General features: G+C 48.3%; 1 protein-coding gene across 1 annotated transcript; it reads left to right on the forward strand.

Moving 5' to 3' along the window:
• The first annotated feature begins 157 nt into the window (after positions 1-157).
• Positions 158-19,347, forward strand: mri1 (methylthioribose-1-phosphate isomerase 1). Its single transcript, XM_028823350.2, has 6 exons — positions 158-393; positions 3,185-3,420; positions 5,771-5,940; positions 12,609-12,785; positions 12,952-13,176; positions 18,741-19,347. Exons 1-6 carry the CDS (start codon positions 262-264, stop codon positions 18,872-18,874), a joined length of 1,074 nt encoding a protein of 357 aa, XP_028679183.2. The 5' UTR covers positions 158-261; the 3' UTR covers positions 18,875-19,347.
• The last annotated feature ends 467 nt before the right edge of the window (positions 19,348-19,814 follow it).

Here is a 19,814-nt window from a genome sequence, read left to right on the forward strand (position 1 = left end):
GGCCATTTCTTCAGCCGGTGTACAGTATGCGTGACTGAGCGTTGCGCCCTTCATTTCTCCGCGCGCGTCTGCCGCTCTCCTCCCGCCGAGTGTCTCCAAGTCAGCGCTCCGACGCGCCTTTTCCTTTAAGAGGGCGTGGTCACGCCGGCCCCGCCTCCCCGGTTGCACACGTGTTTCGTTGTCTGCGCTGAGTGTCGCCGCTGCTCCGGGGGCCTCGGCGCTGCAGTTCTCTCTCATCGTACGAAAAGGTTTCCGTGCAAAATGACGTTGGAGGCTATCCGGTACCGCGCTGGATCGTTGCAGATCCTCAATCAGCTCCTGCTGCCTCACCAGACCGCTTTTGAAAGTATCACTTCGGTGCAGGAGGGCTGGGAGGCCATTAAATCCATGAAGGTTAGCTGTTGATTAATTATGCATTCACCGTAGCTGGCCGGGGAAGAAGGTCTGAATCGCGGCTGACGCCCCTTCGGTAATGAACGAGAGGAGATGGGGGGGGGGGGGGGTATTTGTATTTAGACTGATCAGGATCGACTTGATTTTTTTCTGTTTAAAAAGGAAAAGAAAATGTCGCTTTTTTGCTAAGAGAGCAGCAAGTAATTTTGTGACCTCAGACAAGAGATGGTCGCAGCTGTTGACAGTGAGCGATGTGCCCGGCGCAGGCACAAGGAACAGGGAGAGTGGCATGGAAGAGAGTCCGTGGATGGGCAGCACACGGACACGCTGCTGTGATTCCTCCAGATGATGAGAATCATCGGGCGGGGGCGCTTCGTGACGCTCAGCCCCTGTTGGTCGTAATCCAAAGTCAAATAAATGCTGAAGGTGGACAATCCGGACTGACTCGAAAATCTGGTCAGGTCTCTGGAAAAAAAAAAAAAATCAGACGTGAGGAGAGCTTAGCTGTTGTGGGGCCTGCTGGTGACCCCCCCGAACTTAACGCACGGTCAATGAGAAGCAGGGTGTGGCCAGCAGGGGGCACACATGAGGGCACACCTCACTCCCTTTACCCTGACTACCAGGCTGGGTGTGGTAGATGGGCTGCCTGCTGTCTCTCTAAACCCTTTGTTATGTCAGCACCCAGACGGTTGGGTGCTGAGTCCGCTTTAACCCTCTGTATGCCCATGATGGACTGGCACAGATGCCAGGGGTATTCCCTTTCTTGAGATGGATGCTGTTGGAATTGCAGAATTCTGCAACCCCACAGTTGGGTGAAGTTGGTGGACACAAGTATTGCATCAGTACGGCCCAACGGTAAACTCTTACCAGTTTAATCGTTTTAAATTCTTAATGGAAGATGCTCCACCGGGTAAAGACGGGCGAATGTCTATGAAGCAGGTTGTGATCGTAAACACCAGTAAAGGCGCTTTATATATCAAACGTCATTATAGCACTTGCTGCATTAGTCAAGAGCAGGGCCATCTTAATGCATGGGCACGCTGGGCAGTTGCCTGGGGGTCCCATGCTAATCTATGTATGTTGTGACTTGTTGAGTGGTTGTGTAGGTGGGGGGCCCCAGTGGACTGCTTTGCCTGAGATGGGGTCTATAATGCTGTTAAGATGACCCTGGTCAAGAGAGGCATCTTGTTTTTATAGCGTGCTTGGAAGCTACTAATTTAATCTAAACTCTGTGCATACATTGAAAGGAGCTATATTAAAAAAAATCAATCAATTATATTTGTACACCGCTGGAAAGGCACTATATTAAATAAATGTGTGGCAGGTGGTGGTATAAAGTTCTTGAGAGGGTATGTGGGAAATAACTTTTGTGATGCTGCTCAATATAGTGTGCAAGGCGCTATATCAAATAATGGCTCACAGGGCAGTTTAGGAACAGAACGCCATCTCATTATATGTCACGTAAAACTGGCGCTGCCTTGATGGCACTAAAACCCCAAAACTGGACTAAGCAGGTTTAGTAAAAGGATTAGACGACCATTGTATGAATTGTCTGAAGGGTCCCACAGTGCCCTTCACAACAACAACCTCTTTTTGTGTAATATAGTGCCTTTCACAGTAGGTGCTGAAAAATAATCTTAAAGTCGTTGATCATGCTGAGTTGTCCCTAGCGGGCGTTTCGTCACCCTGTGATTGACTGGCACCCCGTCCAGGGGTCGTTCCTGCCTTGCACCCGATACCTGTGGGGAATGGCTCCAGCTTCCTCAAGACCTGCTCAGGATAACTGGGTTTGAAAAATGGATGGATGGCTTCAAGCTCTTAAAAAAAAAAAAAAGCAGTGCTGTGAAAAAGTATTTGCCCCCTTCCTTATCTTCTCTCTTTTTGCTTATTCATAACACTTAACTGTCTATGATCCCCAAATACATTTTGTATAATACATAAATGATCATTTAGAAAGTGTGTATTCATATAATGAATGCAACATAAATCAAATATTCATTTAGAAACTCTGTGTTGTGTTTACTCGGGTCGTCTTTTGTATTCTACTCAACTTGTTTGCAGATCAGAGACAAGCCAAGCTAGAAAAGACTAGGAAGGGGGCAAATACTTTTTCACAGTATTGCTTTTATTTTATTTTTAAACTCGAAGCCATCCATCCATTTTTCAAACCCACTTAAGGGGTCTTGAGGAAGCCGAGGCATCAGGTGCAAGGCAGGAACAACCCCTGGACAGGGTGCCAGTCCATCACAGGGTGACGAAACACACAGTAGGGACAATTCAGTATGATTTATGACTTTAAAATTATTTTTCAGCACCTACTGCGAAAGGCACTATATTACACAAAACAAGGTTGTTGTGTAGCGTCTTTAAAAGCTCTTGCATGAAATGAAAAACGATGGATTGGTTTGTAAAACAATTTTTACTTTGCTCACCGTGTCAGGGACGAGTTGGTGACGTTTGTCTGTGACCCTCTGCCCGGCCTATGGGTTCAAAAAGTGCAAAGAGGCCACCAAGCTTTTGGAGTTTGTGGTCCAGCAGGGTAAGGATGAGAGCATGCAGACCCTCTAATACTAAAGTTGACAATTTTATAATGTGCCTTTTGAAGGTGCTGCATCAAACAAGAACATAGGACCACCATAAAGCACATAGTGGTACTTATTAAATGAAAAGTGGCAGATTCTTGTAACCCTTGCTTGTAAGATGCTACTGTAAATGAAGACCCCAACAGGTGGTCCGTGTTCACTTTTTCGAGTCTGTCGACACCTCAGTGCCGTGTCTGCCTCCTCCTCAGGTGCGTGGCGCTCCTGCGATTGCCATAGTTGGCTGCCTCAGCCTGGCGGTGGAGTTGAAGAACGGCCCGCAGCGCGAGAGGGACGAGCTGGTGACCTTTGTCTGTGACTCCTTGAATCACCTGGTGACCGCCCGGCCCACGGCCGTGAACATGAGCAAGGCGGCCGCCGAACTCGCAGAGTTTGTGGTCCAGCAGAGTAAAGAAGACAACGTGAGCACGCAGACCCTGCAGGAGAGGTGAGCACAACTTCCGTCTTCGCCCTCGGAGTACTTTGTAGGGCGCTGGGGTCTGTCCTTCCGCAATGTGTGGGGCGAGTGGGGAAGGAGTTGGAGGCTGAGCCCACTAGCATTGTAGGTGCAAGTCCTATTCTGCATCCGCCATTTGTGACAAACGCAGTGTTCATGCTGTAACGATTGTGAGGACATGGGATGGGCAAACCATAAAGGGTGCTGCACTACGTGGCCGGACCACCAAATGGTGGAGTTCAGGTGTGTCTCTGTTAAAAGGTGCATCAAGCCGGCACATTGCCATGCAGTCTCCATTGACCAATGGCGGGATGTATTGAAGAGCTCAGTGGCTTTAAAGGTGGCACTGTCCGAGAATGATGCCACCTTTGCCACACGCCAGTGCTCTGCTAGTTGTGCCCGGCTTATAGCTGCACATTTGATACCACACGTTAGCTCAGAACTTTCAAACTCAAAATTCCCCAACTTCACACACACACACACATATCACGTTAACAAACGATTGAGGTGTCTACTTAATTTGCTTAAGAGTTGTCCTTCCAAATATAACGATATTACGAGGCCAATTTGTTTCACCTTTTAATTGCTATGGCAGATTTGGGCAAATGTGTGCATTTAAAGTGAAATCTACAAGACCGTCAAGTGTGCAGCAAATACGCACTGTGGCTAGTGGCCGAGTTCTTATATCCAGGTACTCTGGTTTAATGGCCATCCCAAATATATGCAGTGACTTCAAACTGGCAAAGTATAAGTGAGTGTGGGCATGTGCCCGGCATTCCCCCCAGATCCTTCCAGGATTTATCCTTGGTTGGTGCCCAATGCTGCTGAGGAAGGTGCTCAAGCACCCTCTAGTGGTTTCAGAAAGGGCATCAATGGAGTCAGCATTTTTCTTTCCCACCAGAATTGGTGCCATGCTCTGTAACTGGCACATACGGTTTAGGTAGCGGACCTTGGGTACCATCATCTGAGGGGTGGCAGTTATGAAAGTTAAGTGGTGGGCACTCTGGACACTCGGAGGGCAATCCCAGCCCACCAATTGGTTATGATACTGACTGGGTGCCATTTATGAAAGTACGAGAGGGCATTCTCTGTACACCAAAGGGCACCCACTCCTTAAAGTCTGTTGTATACACACAGAGGGGCTCACACTGCAGACACCAAGGCGGGGGGACAACACCCTGAGCCCTCTCCCCTCGGGTTGTCCAACTCTGATGAAACTGAGTGGGCACCGTTTATGAAAGTAAGAGTGTGCATTCTCTGTACACCAAGTGGCACGCAGTTCGGGCACTGAGGGGCAACAACACCCCAGCAAAAGTCATCAAACTCTGGTAGTACTAAGTGGGTGCCATTTATGAAAATAAGTGCGCATTCTCCGTACACCTTTCTTTAAAGTCCACAGTATATACACAAAGTAGCTGGTGCTGCCGACACTGAGGGGAAGCAACACCCTGGCACCCCCCACCACTGGTCATTGAACTCTGATGATACTGACTGGGTGCCATTTATGAATGTAAGAGTGCGCCCTCTCCATACACTCCTTAAAGTCTGCAGTATATCCATAACGGGTGCCATTTGTGCTACTGAAGGGGCACGTGCATCAGATACCATAGGGAACAATTCCTCCCCCACCCCTGGTCATGAAACTCTGATGATACTGAGGGGGCGTTGTTACCCGCTGGGCACCATTTATGAAAGTAAAAGTGCGCACGCTCCGTACACCAGGGGGCGTATGCTCCTTAAAGTGTGTGGTATGTACACATAGGGGCATTCACTGCGGGCACTGCGGGGGAGTACAGGTTGTCAAAGTCTAATAATACTGCTATGAACAATGAGGGGGGCAACATCCGTCCACCCCGCCTTGGGCTCCAAATGGGCTTCGACTGCCTCTGCTGCAGCCCCACACATTCATAGATCATGGAAATGGATGGACGGCGTGTCTGCTGAAGAGCTCACAGTAAACATTACAACACAGTGATATCAAGCCCATTTAATCCAATACTGAAATTGAAACCAACTCTTGATGAGGTGCACCCCCAGGTGTAATAAGGGTCCCAGTTTAAAATCACATATTGAGTTTTTGGGGTCTTGGGATGTGAAGGTAAAACCAAAGTACCTGGAGAACATGCAAACTCCACATAGACCGTGACAAGGTGGCAGCACTAAGCACTGTGCCACCGGGCTGTCACACGAAGGCTGACCGACTCATGAAGACCACACGTCTGTGGCCTACTCCCATAATCTCCATAATTAGATGTTTATGACAAACTCTCTGATTATGTGGGTGGGCGGGGGCTAATATGCGTTGCTTATAACTAATTTGTTTCTGTTCTGTACACTGCAGTGTGATTGGCTGGATTGAAGAAATGCTAGAGAAGGACGTCAGCGACAACAAGAAGATTGGCAATTTCGGGGCACAGCATATCCTGTCGGGCATCAGTCAGGGGAAGGTCACCATCCTGACCCACTGCAACACGGGGTCGCTGGCCACAGCGGGGTACGGCACTGCACTGGGTGAGGCACTGGCACCAATGCCCGTCAATACGCACCTCTGATTGGCCGAATGCTGGTGGGGTCTGGTAGGAGAAAGTTAGAGGGGCTTGGTGGTGGGGGGGGGGGCTGCACCCAGAGGAGAGCGGCTGAGTGATCAGAAACCGTGAAGGGGCGTAGCGATCAGCCCTTGGAAGCTTTCACACTTTGAATTGCGGTGGATTTCATTTTGTCTTTTTTGACACACTGATCAACAGATAGAGACTCTTTAATGTCAAAGCGGAAAAACGGATCTCTGCAGGGTGGTCCAAAGTAACGACACAGATGAGACCCCAAAATGATTACGTGCGTAAATGTTCAATCAGTAGTAGATGTGTGAATGATGTGCTGTCGCAGGGGTGGCCTGTGCGCTCTGTTGTTCAGTGTTACAATTACAGTGTTGGAGTCGATGTGAGCCTGCAAGGAATTGGCAGCTCTGGCCACCGAGAATGTGAGCCACAAATAAGTAAATGGTGCGTCCCACTGCGGACCCCCGTTACCAGTGCGGATAACAAAGAACCACAGGAGAGGCAGATTTCAGTACTCGAAACATCCAAATCTGCTGTCACCAGTAGAGGGCGCCACCGAGCCCCCACACCATCCACCAAACCTCCCAATCCTCCCGAATCCCAGACACCCGAGACCCAACATCAGTCCGGGTTCAAATGAACGATTTTTAATCCACACGGCTGAAAAATAACAATTAGTGCAGCCAATATGCAGACTGGAATGCTCTCCTTTCCTCTCACCTTCTCGCCTCCAGTGATTGTCGTCCACTGCCTCCCGACTCGGACTCAGTGAGGTATGGCGGCTGGGACTCTTTAAGATGTATTTCCAGTGGCGCATCATGGCACTTCCGGATCATATGGAAACCAGGGAGGCCCCCTAACACCAAACAGACCCCCCCCCCCCCCCCCGGCAGGGCCCTCTATTGTCAACCCTACAGGGCTCTGCTTCTGGTCTGCAATACCCATGCAGACCTGCGGGTGTCCATACTGGGACTACTTGTGAGGAACACTGCCACCTATCCATTTGGAGGATGAACTGTTCCCGCCTTCCAGCTCTCACCTGTCCATCTTTCCGTCCCGTATTAATAAGGCGTCCCGGCCAGGTAGTGTCCGCATTCTGGGCATCCTTCCATTATGGCTTCCCGGCCGGGCAAGAAATCCTCCTCTGTCCTGGCTGGGATGCCCGTCTGTCCTCCTAGAAACACCAGTGGATGCACAGATGAGGGGGGCCTGAATGACATCCACCACACATCTAAATGATGAATTAAAAAAGATTTAACACAGCCACCTAATTGGAAATGCTAACATGCCGTGGCAAAATGGCCGCCACGTTTTAACATGTTGTGCATCCAGAGATGACAATGCTGATCTAAGCTCGATTTGCTGCTGTTATGTCATATAGTGATGCAATAGTTAAAATGACAGAAAGATATCACAGCAGACAGAAACGTGTGGAGCCCCATAGCTGCGGTGGTCTGTCTGTCTCTACTATGACACCCCTCATTACAAGGTGCAAATGAATTATTAAGCTTCATTTACCGTGTGAATGGGTAACAGCAGTTGTGACCTTTTATTTCCTCTCGCCCTCACGTCTGTTGCTCAGAATCCTTTGCCCTCTCCTCAAGACCCCGGCGGCAGGTTTAAAATGCACGAACAGGAGAGATTATGGGTGGGACTTTTAGGAACAAGCCCAGTGGGCGGAGCCTTTGTAGTGCAGGATTTCACCCCCCGTTTGACACGCCCCTTTTAACAAGTTGTCCCCTTAGACTGCGTGTCCTCGTTTGGCTCCACGAGACATTAAGTGTTTCTTAATGTCAATGTAAACGATTTTTAGATAGATAGATAGATAGATAGATACTTTATTAATCCCAATGGGAAATTCACATTCTTCAGCAGCAGCATACTGATACAATAAATAATATTAAATTAAAGAATGATAATAATGCCGGTGAAAAACAGACAATAACTATGTATAATGTTAAATGTTAACGTTTACCCCCCCGGATGGAATTAAAGAGTCGCATAGTTTGGGGGAGGAACGATCTCCTCAGTCTGTCAGTGGAGCAGGACGGTGACAGCAGTCTGTCGCTGAAGCTGCTCTTCTGTCTGGAGATGATCCTGTTCAGTGGATGCAGTGGATTCTCCATAATTGATAGGAGCCTGCTCAGCGCCCTTCGCTCTGCCACAGATGTTAAACTGTCCAGCTCCATGCCAACAATAGAGCTTGCCTTCCTCACCAGTTTGTCCAGACGTGAGGCGTCTTTCCTCTTAATGCTGCCTCCCAAGCACACCACTGCGTAGAAGAGGGCGCTCGCCACAACTGTCTGATAGAACATCTGCAGCAAGTTATTGCAGATGTTGAAGGACGCCAGCCTTCTAAGGTAGTATAACCGGCTCTGTCCTTTCTTGCACAGAGCATCAGTATTGACAGTCCAGTCTAATTTATCATCCAGCTGCACTCCCAGATATTTATAGGTCTGCACCCTCTGCACACAGTCACCTCTGATGATCACGGGGTCCATGAGGGTCCTGGTCCTCCTAAAATCCACCACCAGCTCTTTGGTTTTGCTGGTGTTCAGGTGCAGGTGGTTTGAGTCGCACCATTTAACAACGTCATTGATTAGGTCCCTATACTCCTCCTCCAGCCCATTCCTGATGCAGCCCACGATAGCAGTGTCATCAGCGAACTTTTGCTCATGGCAGGACTCCGAGTTGTATTGGAAGTCCGATGTATATAGGCTGAACAGGACCGGAGAAAGTACAGTCCCCTGTGGCGCTCCTGTGTTGCTGACCACAATGTCAGACCTGCAGTTCCCAAGACGCACATACTGAGGTCTGTCTGTAAGATAGTCCACGATCCATGTCACCAGGTATGAATCTACTCCCATCTCTGTCAGCTTGTCCCTAAGGAGCAGAGGTTGGATGGTGTTGAAGGCGCTAGAGAAGTCTAGAAACATAATTCTTACTGCACCACTACCTCTGTCCAAGTGAGAGAGGGATCGGTGTAGCATGTAGATGATGGCATCCTCTGCTCCCACCTTCTCCTGATATGCAAACTGCAGAGGGTCAAGGGCGTGTTGAACCTGTGGCCTAAGGTGGTGAAGCAGCAGCCTCTCCATGGTCTTCATCACATGTGATGTCAGAGCAACAGGCCGAAAGTCATTCAGCTCACCAGGACGTGATACCTTTGGGACTGGGGTGATACAAGATGTTTTCCAAAGCCTCGTGGACTCTCCCTTGTTCCAGGCTCAGGTTGAAGATGCGCTGTAGAGGACCCCCCAGCTCCGATGCACAGACCTTCAGCAGTCGTGTTTTAGCACAGGGCTGCGGCATCGTGAAAAAAGCAAAAAGAGGGGAGGGTTTCCCCCAAGAGACGTTGTGAAGGCGCTGTATTTGGACCAATGTCACTGATTAGCGCACGCAGTGTAATGAATTGCCGACATGGTTATTTATTTTGGGGGGGCTGGGGGGGGGGGTCCACCATGCTGCCCTTAATGATATATGTAAAACACTAAGTGATCTGATCAGAAGTGTTCACCCCTTTTAACAGGACACCCCTAATTCCTCCCAGGGTGCAGCCCACTGGTTTCCGTTCAGTGGAGACCACCTGTCCGAGGTTTCATATGATTGTATCTGAAGGTCTGACTTGTGATGATCTGACACATATTTTTAGGTTGACTCATATTTTTAGGAAGTCACTGTGCACTGGAGAGATTCCGAAGGACTGGAAAATGGCAAATATCATCCATTATATAAAAAGGGTGACAGGGAAGATCTAAGCAACTATAGGCCAGTGAGCTTAACATGCATCACAGGAAAATTAATGGAAGGAATTATTAAGGAGAAGATTGAGCAACACCTGGCAAGGACAGGACAGTCAGCATGGGCTCAGAAGAGGGAGGTCGTGTTTTACTAACATGCTGGAATTCTATGAGGAGACAACAAAAGGATTTGATCAAAGTGGAGCAGATGAGGTTATTTATCTGGACTTTCAGAAAGCATTTGATGAGGTGCCACATGAGAGGATGGGCATCAAACTAAAAGAAGTGGGAGTTCAGGGTGTTGTTTTTAGATGAGTGCAGAATTGGCTCAGACATAGGAAGCAGAGGGTGATGGTGCGAGGGACCTCATTGGAATTGGCCGATGTTAAGAGTGCTGACCAGCAGGGGGCAGTGCTGGGACCGCTGCTATTTTTAATATTTATAAATGATTTAGATAGGAGTATAAGTAACAAGCTGGTTAAGTTTGCAGATGATACCAAGATAGGTGGATGGGCAGATAATTTGGAATCCGTTATATCATCACAGAAGGACTTGGACAACAGACAAGCCAGTGGCAGATGAAATTTAATGTCAGTAAATGTAAAGAATTACACATAGGAAGTAAAAACGTCAGGTTTGAATACACAATGGGTGGGCGGAAAATCGAGAGTCCACCTCATGAGAAGGACTTAGGAGTCGTAGTGGACTCTAAGCTATCGACTTCCCGACAGTGTTCAGAAGCCATTGAGAAGGCTAACAGGATGTCAGGTTATATAGCGCCTTGATGTGCGGAGTACAAGTCACAGGAGGTTCTGTTCAAGCTTTATAACATACTGGTGAAGCCTCATCTGGAGTCCTGTGTGCAGTTTTGGTCTACAAAAAGGACATAACAGCACTGGAGAAAGTCCAGAGAAGAGCGACGAGGCTGATTCAGGGCTACAGGGGATGAAACTGAATGTCAGTAAATGTAAAGTACAACACATATGAAGTCAGAATGTGAGGTCAGAATACACAATGGAGGTCTGATGAGTTGTGAGGAAAGATCAAAAGAGCTGAACCTTCTCAGTTGAAGGAAAAAGAGATGAAGAGGAGACCTGATGTGTGGAGTAGAAGTCCTATTAATGCTTCATAACACTCTGGTGAGGCCTCATCTGGAGTCCTGTGTGCAGTTTTGGTCTCCGGGGGCTATAAAAAGACAAAGCAGCACAGGAGAAAGTCCAGAGAAGAGCAACGAGGCTGATTCAGGGCTATAGGAGATGAAACTGAATGTCAGTAAATGTAAAGTACAACACACATCAAGTCAAAATGTAAGGACTGAATACACAATGGGAGGTCTGAAAATCGAGAGTCCGCCTTATGAGAAGGATTTAGGAGTTGTAGTGGACTTGACACGATCAACTGGCAGACAGTGTTCAGAATCCATTAAGAAGGCTAACAGAAAGTCAGGTTATATAGCGCCTTGATGTGTGGAGTACAAGTCACAGGAGGTTCTCCTCAAGTCTTTATAACACACTGGTGAGGCCTCATCTGGAGTCCTGTGTGCAGTTTTGGTCTACTAAAAGGACATAACAGCACTGGAGAAAGTCCAGAGAAGAGTGACTAGGCTGATTCAGGGGCTACAGGGGATGAAACTGAATGTCAGTAAATGTAAAGTTTGACATGTAGGAAGTCAGAATATGAGGTCTGAATACACAATGGAGGTCTGATGAGTTGTGAGGAAAGATCAGAAGAGCTGAACTTTCTCAGTTGAAGGAAAAAGAGATGAAGAGGAGACCTGATGTGTGGACTACAAGTCCTATTAATGCTTTATAACACACTGGTGAGGCCTCATCTGGAGTCCTGTGTGCAGTTTTGGTCTCCAGGCTACAAAAAGGACATAACAGCACTAGAGAAAGTCCAGAGAAGGGATGAGTTATGAGGGAAGATTAAAAGAACTGAGCCTTTAGAGTTTAAGGAGAAGAAGGTTAAGAGGTGACATGATTGAAGTGTTTAAAATGATGAAGGGAATCAGTCCAGTGGGTCGAGACGATGACTTTAAGATGAGTTCATCAAGAACACGAGGACACAGTTGGAAACTTAAGAGTGAATTTCACACAAACATGAGGACGTTTTTCTTCATGCAGAGAACCACAGACACGTGGAATAAGCGACCAAGTAGTGTGGTGGACAGGAGGACTTTAGGGACCCTCAAAACTCGACTTGATGTTTTTTTTAGAAGAAATAAGTGGGCAGGACTGGGGGGCTTTGCTGGGCTGAATGGCCTGTTCTTGTCTAGATTGTTCTAATGATACTTCTGCCCAGTGCCATTTCAACAAAATTCTAAAGATTTCCCGACTGATTTCCAAAGGTACTGAATGATGAGCAATACGCTTTAATGGCCCAAGGTAGGTTTCTAGTGTAGCAGACTGGTAATAAAATGGTGTTGTGGTGAGAATGGGGGCTCGGGCTGCTTTTTCTGTTGTGAAAAATGGACAAAATAAAAAATAAACGTTTTGGGGGGGGGCGGGGGGGAGATGCACCCTGTAACATTGAACAAGCAGCGCTGTTTAGAAAGTTCTGAGTAGTCCTACAAGTCAGAGTGTGACTGCATTGGAAGGTGAAGTGGGTGGGTCTTTATAAGTGGTGGGCAGGAAGAGGCGGGTCCTCGGCAGAAGTGAGGTCAGTAGGAGGGTGTGGTTGGACAGCAGAAGTGGGTGGGGCTCCAGTTGTGTTTCTCTTCTGGTGGTCTGTGGAAGAGGGGAAAAAAGACATTAGTGCACCTCATAGACCCCTGACTCGGCATCGTACCCTCAGTTAAGCCCTTAGGCTGCCCCCCAGCACCCCGCATGTGTGTGACACTGCCTTTCCTTTTCCCCGACATTTCTTGTGTCCTTCTCCACTGCAGGTGTGGTCCGATCCCTTCATTCAATGGGCCGGCTGGCTCGTGTCTTCTGTACTGAAACTCGCCCCTACAACCAGGGGGCTCGCCTCACAGCCTATGAGCTGGTCTTTGAGGAGATCCCGGCCACCCTTATCACTGACAGTATGGTGTCCATCGCCATGAAAGAGAAGGGCATTTCAGGTGAGTGGATCGACACCCACCCGCCGACACAGACTCCATGTACCCTCCCGGGCCCAGGCTGAGCCTGCCTTCTTGACCCTGCAGCGTGTTTCCTTTACGGTGGGCACTACACCATATAAAGCCAAGAGGCTGAATTTGACTTTCTTCTTTTTTTCCCTCTCCCCAGCGGTGGTGGTGGGTGCTGACCGAGTGGTTGCCAATGGAGACACGGCCAACAAGGTTGGCACCTATCAACTGGCAATTGGCGCCAAGCACCACAAGATCCCCTTCTATGTGGCAGCACCCAGCACGTCCTGTGACCTGAGCTTGGAGAGCGGGCGGGAGATTGTGATCGAGGAGAGGCCGGCACAGGAGCTGACAGACATCAATGGCGCCCGCATCGCAGCACCAGGTAACTGGCAGACAAGAGTGCCTTCCGCAGGAAGGCATCTCCTGTGGTAAGCACGTGTGGGCAGAGGGCACTTCATGCCTGCCATTTGGGTATGCTGACAAAATATTACTTACCCGGTGTGGTCCTATTTTAGGAATATTCAGGAGGGCAAAACACTGGCAGCCCCTGATATTTACAGTCTTCACCCCCTTGGAAGTTTTCACATTTTCTTGTTAGACATCATGGAATCACAGAGGAGTGAATTTAGTAAGCCCACTAAATCATGAGCAGGGTCACAGGGTGGGCTGGATCCTATCCCATGCAAGCATTGGGATCAAGGCAGGAACAATCCCTGGACTGACCGGGTGCCAGTCCATTGCAGAGTGAACACACACCTGGGCCAGTTTAGCATCGCCAGTCCACCTAACCCACGTGTCTTTGGACTTTGAAGCCCACCCAAACACAAGGAGAACATGCAAACTCCACGTTGGACAGACTCAGGATGCAAACCCTGGGTCTCATTACTGTGAGGCAGCAATGCCACCACTGCGCCACCATGCCACCCTCAATGACAAATGTAAAACACTAAATAACTGATCTGATCAGAAGTGTTCACCCCTTTTAACAGGACACCCCTAATTCCTCACAGGGTGCAGCCCACTGGTTTCAGTTCAGGGGAGACCACCAGCCTGAGGTTTCATTTGATTGTATCTGAAGGTCTGACATGTGATGAGTCAGCATGGTGGCCTGACCTACGCAATGAAAACAAAAAAGAACACAACAGGCAACTCCATGAAAAGCTCGAGTTAGGGGATGGAGACGTGAAAATCTCCAAGTGACGGAATCTCCTGTAAAGTCCATTCGTGAAGAAATGGAAGGAAGATGGCAGAGCTGGAGATCTGTTAGAGCAGGCTGTCCACAAAAACTGAAGAAGACGAGTGAGGCTGACCACCAAGAGACCTCCGAGAACTCTGAAGGAGTTACAAGCTACAGTGGTACGACTGAAGAGACTGTGCAGATGACAAATGGGTGCTTCACCAATCGCAGTTATATATAAGTCTGAGCCTTATATATAAGCAGTCTCTGTGGGCCCCTCTGGCCCTTGTGAAAGATGACCCGGACACAGACAGGCGGACACGTTTAAGTAACCCAACACACGTTTATTGTACATTATTTACAGTAGTGCACCTCAGCCCCAAAGTCCCCAAAAGTCCTGGCCAACAATCAAAATGCCTCACTCTTCAGGCCGCCTCCTTTCCTCCACCAAGACCTTGTCTTCCTTCACTCCCGACTCCAGCCCTCGAATGGAGGGCATCGGCCCTTTTTATAATCACCCAGATGTGCTCCAGGTGCGTCCCGACAATCTTCCGCCGGCACTCCCCAGTGTGGTGGAACTGCCGTCTGCGCACCCGGAAACACTCCGGGTGTCCCCGATCCTCTTTCCCCCCCAGCACTTCCGGGTGTGGCGGAAGTGCTGAGGTCCAAGGCTCCCAAGGCATTGGGGAACCCCCTGGCGGTGACCACGGGCCCCTACAGGGTTGAGCTTCAAAGCTCTGTACCCGTGGTCCCCATAGCCACCAGGGTGGTCGCCCCCATGTGGTCTGGGGAAGGTGTAAGCCCTCCTCCGGTCCTCCGGGGCATCCCGGCCGGGTCGCCCCCCCCAGCCACCTGTGACCCCCTATACATCAGCAGTCTCTGTGGTCCCCTTCCCTTTGAAAACAAACTTCTCATTACAATCTTCAAGCCCCAATCCTCCCAGTAGGCCCCTGGAAATCATTACCCCCAACTATATGTCCATGTTTATGGGAGAATGGCAAAGAACACACAGAGGGCACCTGGCCGTGAGGCTCAGGGAAGACCCTGAAGTCACCCTGAACAAGGTTCTGATGAGACCACAATCGAGCATGTTGGCCATCAGTCTGCATGCCATGTTACACGTTGCACTTCATCATAAAGGCATTCATTCCCATGGCGGTGGCAACATCAGGCTCTGAGGATGCTTCTCTGCAGGAGGCTTGTGAGGGGAAAAACGAGTGCAGCAAAATACGGTGACATCTTGGAGGAGAACCTGATGCAGTCTGCAAGGAACCTGCAGATAACCAGCAAGAAAACGAGCCCAAGCATGAAATCAAAGCTGCACAGGAGTGACTTCAAGATGACAACGTGAATGTCCTGGAGTGGCAGAGTCAGCGTCCAGATCTCAAACCCATGGAGTATCTGTGACTGGACCTGACCAAGGTCGTTCACTCATTGATCCCCATGACACCTGCCGGAGCCTGAGCAGCTTTACAAAGAGGAATTGGGAAAAATGGCAGAGGTGGTAGCGAGACCTGAGCACACAGACTGAAGGCTGGCATGGCTGCCATCTACTAAAAGCTGGCTTAATGATGGTGAAGATTTATGAGATCAATTATTGTGTGCTTTATATTTGTAATTCATTTTGACCACTTTGCAGAGATCTGTTTTCACTTTGACATTAAAGGGTCTTTTTTTTTTTTTTTTGTGCCCCCACGAATCGTAACCTATCGTCTATGGGGGAGGAGCTTTAGATCTGTCAAAAATTTTGATCTCCAGTTTTCAGTGTATCTTGACGTTTTAGGGTTCTCTGATAACTGAAAACGATGATATCTTGATGATGGGGGTGTGTGTGTGTCACTGTTTCTTGAAGATGGTCATAGAGCTAAAATGGCAGGACCGAAAAATACCAAACTCGAAACTTCAGCCTGTTACGAGATGATTAGTCCATCCATCCATTATCCAACCTGCTATATCCTAACTACTGGGTCATGGGGGTCTGCTGGAGCCAACACAGGGGGCAAGGCAGGAAACAAACCCCGGGCAGGGTGCCAGCCCACTGCAGGAGATGATTAGTTTATGAGCCAAATCGTGTGTGAGAGAGAGAGAGAGAGAGGCCCTGAAATCCTGTAATTCTGCAATTCATTATGAATTCTTCTCGTCATCTGCTATCGTAATGACCTACAGTTAGGTCCATAAATATTTGGACAGAGACCACTTTTTTCTCATTTTGGTTCTGTACATTACCACAATGAATTTGAAATGAAACAACTCCGATGCAGTTGAAGTGCAGACTTTCAGCTTTAATTCAGTGGGGTGAACAAAACGATTGAATAAAAATGTGAGGCAACTAAAGCATTTTGAACACAATCCCTTCATTTCAGGGGCTCAAAAGTAATTGGACAATTGACTCAAAGGCTGTTTCATAGGCAGGTGTGGTCAAGTCCGTCGTTATGTCATATCAATTAAGCAGATAAAAGGCCTGGAGTTGATTTGAGGTGTGGTGCTTGCATGTGGAAGATTTTGCTGTGAACAGACAACATGCGGTCAAAGGAGCTCCCCATGCCGGTGAAAGAAGCCATCCTTAAGCTGCGAAAACAGAAAAAACCCATCTGAGAAATTACCACAATATTATGAGTGGCAAAATCTACAGTTTGGTACATCCTGAGAAAGAAAGCAAGCACTGGTGAACTGAGCAACGCAAAAAGACCTGGACGTCCACGGAAGACGACAGTGGTGGATGATTGCAGAATCATTTCCATGGTGAAGAGAAACCCCTTCACAACAGCCAACCAAGTGAACAACACTCTCCAGGGGGTAGGTAGGCGTATTGATATCCAAGTCTACCAGAAAGAGAAGACTGCATGAAAGTAAATACAGAGGGCGCACTGCAAGGTGTAAGCCACTCATAAGCTTCAAGAATAGAAAGGTGAAATTGGACTTTGCTAAAGAACATCTAAAAAAGTCCGCACAGTTCTGGAAAAATATTCTTTGGACAGATGAAACCAAGATCAACCTCTACCAGAATGATGGCAAGAAAAAAGTATGGAGAAGGCGTGGAACAGCTCATTATCCAAAGCATAGCACATCATCTGTAAAACACGGTGGAGGGAGGCAGTGTGATGGCTGCCAGTGGCACTGGGACACTCGTGTTTATTGATGATGTGACACAGGACAGAAGCAGCCGAATGAATTCTGAGGTGTGCAGAGACATACTGTCTGCTCAAATACAGCAGTCAAAGTGATTCATGATACAGATGGACAATGACCCAAAACATACAGCCAAAGCAACCCAGGAGTTTATTAAAGCAAAGAAGTGGAAAATTCTTGAATGGCCAAGTCAGTCACCTGATCTTAACCCAACTGAGCAGGCATTTCACTTGTTGAAGACTAAACTTCAGACAGAAAGGCCCACAAACAAACAGCAACTGAAAGCCACTGCAGTAAAGGCCTGGCAGAGCATTAAAAAGGAGGAAACCCAACATCTGGTGATGTCCAGGAGTTCAGGACTTCAGGCTGTCATTGCCAGCAAAGGGTTTTCAACCAAGTATTAGAAATGAACATTTGATTTCCAGTTATTTCATTTGTCTAATTACTTTTGAGCCCCTGAAACGAAGGGATTGTGTTCAAAAAATGCTTTAGTTGTCTGTTCACCCTACTGAATTAAAGCTGAAAGTCTGCACTTCAACTGCATCGGAGTTGTTTCATTTAAAATTCATTGTGGTAATGTACAGAACCAAAATGAGAAAAAAGTTGTCTCTGTCCAAATATTTATGGACCTAACTGTATTTTATTTATTTATTTATTTTATTATTTTATTATACTTTATTAATCCCGAAGGAAATTACTTGGTTTTTCGCATACCCCTTTGGTCAGAGCACAGGCTCAGCCATTGTACAGCGCCCCTGGAGCAATTGAGGGTTAAGGGCGCAGATCGTTAGCCTCAGAGCCACCACTCCAAGCATGAAGATCAACATCAGAGCTGTGTAGATGCCACATGAGCTGGACTGGCATCCCGGCCAGAAGAGGGGATGGTTCTTTACCTGGACGGGGGGGCTCCAAACAGGCATATGGGCATCCCAGTTGGGGAGGAAGAAGGGATCAGAGCCGGACTGATGGTCAGCCCATTTGGAAAAGGACGTCACTGCAGGTTTTTTATTCCCCCAGCATGCTAGATGGCAGCAGCCTCGGATGTCGATGCACTGTAGGAAACCAGCAGGGCATGATGGGAGATGTAGTCCGGTAAAGCAGCCCTGCTGCTGTCACTTGGTGCCATGAGAGGGCGCTACAGGGAGACAAGCTCCCTATTGTAATGGACTTCCATGAGACTCGGAGGTACTCCCGGGTCTGTAATAAAAGGGACCGCACTCCCTTATCCAGGCGAGTGGAGCAGGGCAGTGCGGTAGAGAGAAGGAAAGCTTCGTGGAGAGGAAGACCCGTGTTTGTGTTGGTGTCGCATTTGGAGGTATTTATAATAAAACCTTCCATTATTTGCACCCGGGACTGTGCAGGTGTGTTCGTGTTGGGGTTTGGGGCTCACTGACGCCCCTGGTTTTATCACAGTGGTAAATAATTACTGAAATGTCATGGAATAGTTCGGGTCACTTGGTTCCTAGGTGGTGTGTCAAAACAGCCACATTAAACTCCCTAAGGTTCAAAGCTGTATAAAAATTCAAAATGGGAAAACTTCCAAAACTGGTGAATAAAACATGCGCAGTGATCACTGTGAGACCCCCTGAAAGCCTGAGGTTTGAGACTGGCAGAGACTAACGGCCTCCTTCCATTTCCAGGTATCGACGTCTGGAACCCCGCCTTCGACGTGACACCCCACGAGCTCATCACAGGGGGCATCATCACGGAGCTGGGGGTCTTCTTGCCCTCGGAGCTACAGGCTGCACTCACTGGAAGGCTGACTGCTCTTTAGGTCGCCCAACAGGGTATTGGGGGTGTGTTGTTGGGGGGGGGGGGGGTGGGTGGGGTTTAGTGATCTTGTACCCGGATTGACTACAGAGCAGAATCAAATTGGGTGGGGGGGGGTGCTGTATCAGGTTAAGCAGCTACACTCTGTCCTCACGATTAGGAAAAGTGGACCAAACGGGCCGAGTGAAGTGGGACGGGGTCAAGTGCCATTGACAGACGGGTGGGCAATCGGGCTTGAGGTGTGGGAGAGGGGGATTAAGGGGGAACGTGAGACTGAACAACACATGGAGTTTGTTCTTTGTGGCGTATCATTGTGCTCCAGTCGGCTGAACTGCAGAACTCCCGAGGCTCAGGAATGGCTAGAATGTAGGAGTCGTGGCCGCCGACTGTGGCACATTACATTTGTGAACTTGTGACACTGCCTTTTTTTCTTTTCTTTTTTTTTTGTACAAACCAAATAAACTTTTTAACAGATAATGAGACCTCGTGGTGGTCTTTGCTGTGGGTGGCAAGAAGTGTGGCACAGCAGCCAAGACCTTGAGTGGGCCATTTAAAATATAATGGTCTTAAGCTTCGCGGAAATGCGCATTGGAACTGCATTTGCTATAAAAGGCGCTATACAATCAGTGGCCGTTTATTAGACCCCCCCCACCCCAATCAAGTATCTGGTAGGACCCCGATAGCCTGATTCTTCTTCTTAACAGATTCAACAAGGGACTCGCAGCATTCATTCAGGATTTGAGTCCGTGTTATCTCTAGCAAGGCCGGGAATGCTGAGAACGTCTGGAGACCACCATAAATGAATTTGTCTTAAAATATGGGTGGGCTCCTTTAGATCAGTGGTTCTGGTGTACTTTAAAATGAGATCATCAAGAACACGGGGACACAGTTGGACATTTGTGAAGGGGAAATTTCATAGAAGTGTTAGGAAGTTTTTCTCCATG

The sequence above is a fragment of the Erpetoichthys calabaricus genome, chromosome 17 (genome assembly GCF_900747795.2).
Source record: "Erpetoichthys calabaricus chromosome 17, fErpCal1.3, whole genome shotgun sequence".
NCBI classification, from domain to species: Eukaryota; Metazoa; Chordata; class Cladistia; order Polypteriformes; family Polypteridae; genus Erpetoichthys; species Erpetoichthys calabaricus.

Excerpts from the sequence above, each read along its gene's own strand:
- mri1 (XM_028823350.2), top strand. The coding sequence starts at position 262 with ATGACGTTGGAGGCTATCCGGTACCGCGCTGGATCGTTGCAGATCCTC. Across the intron at positions 3,421-5,770 it reads ACGCAGACCCTGCAGGAGAG|TGTGATTGGCTGGATTGAAG; the intron begins GTGAGCACAACT and ends TGTACACTGCAG. Across the intron at positions 5,941-12,608 it reads GGGGTACGGCACTGCACTGG|GTGTGGTCCGATCCCTTCAT; the intron begins GTGAGGCACTGG and ends TCTCCACTGCAG.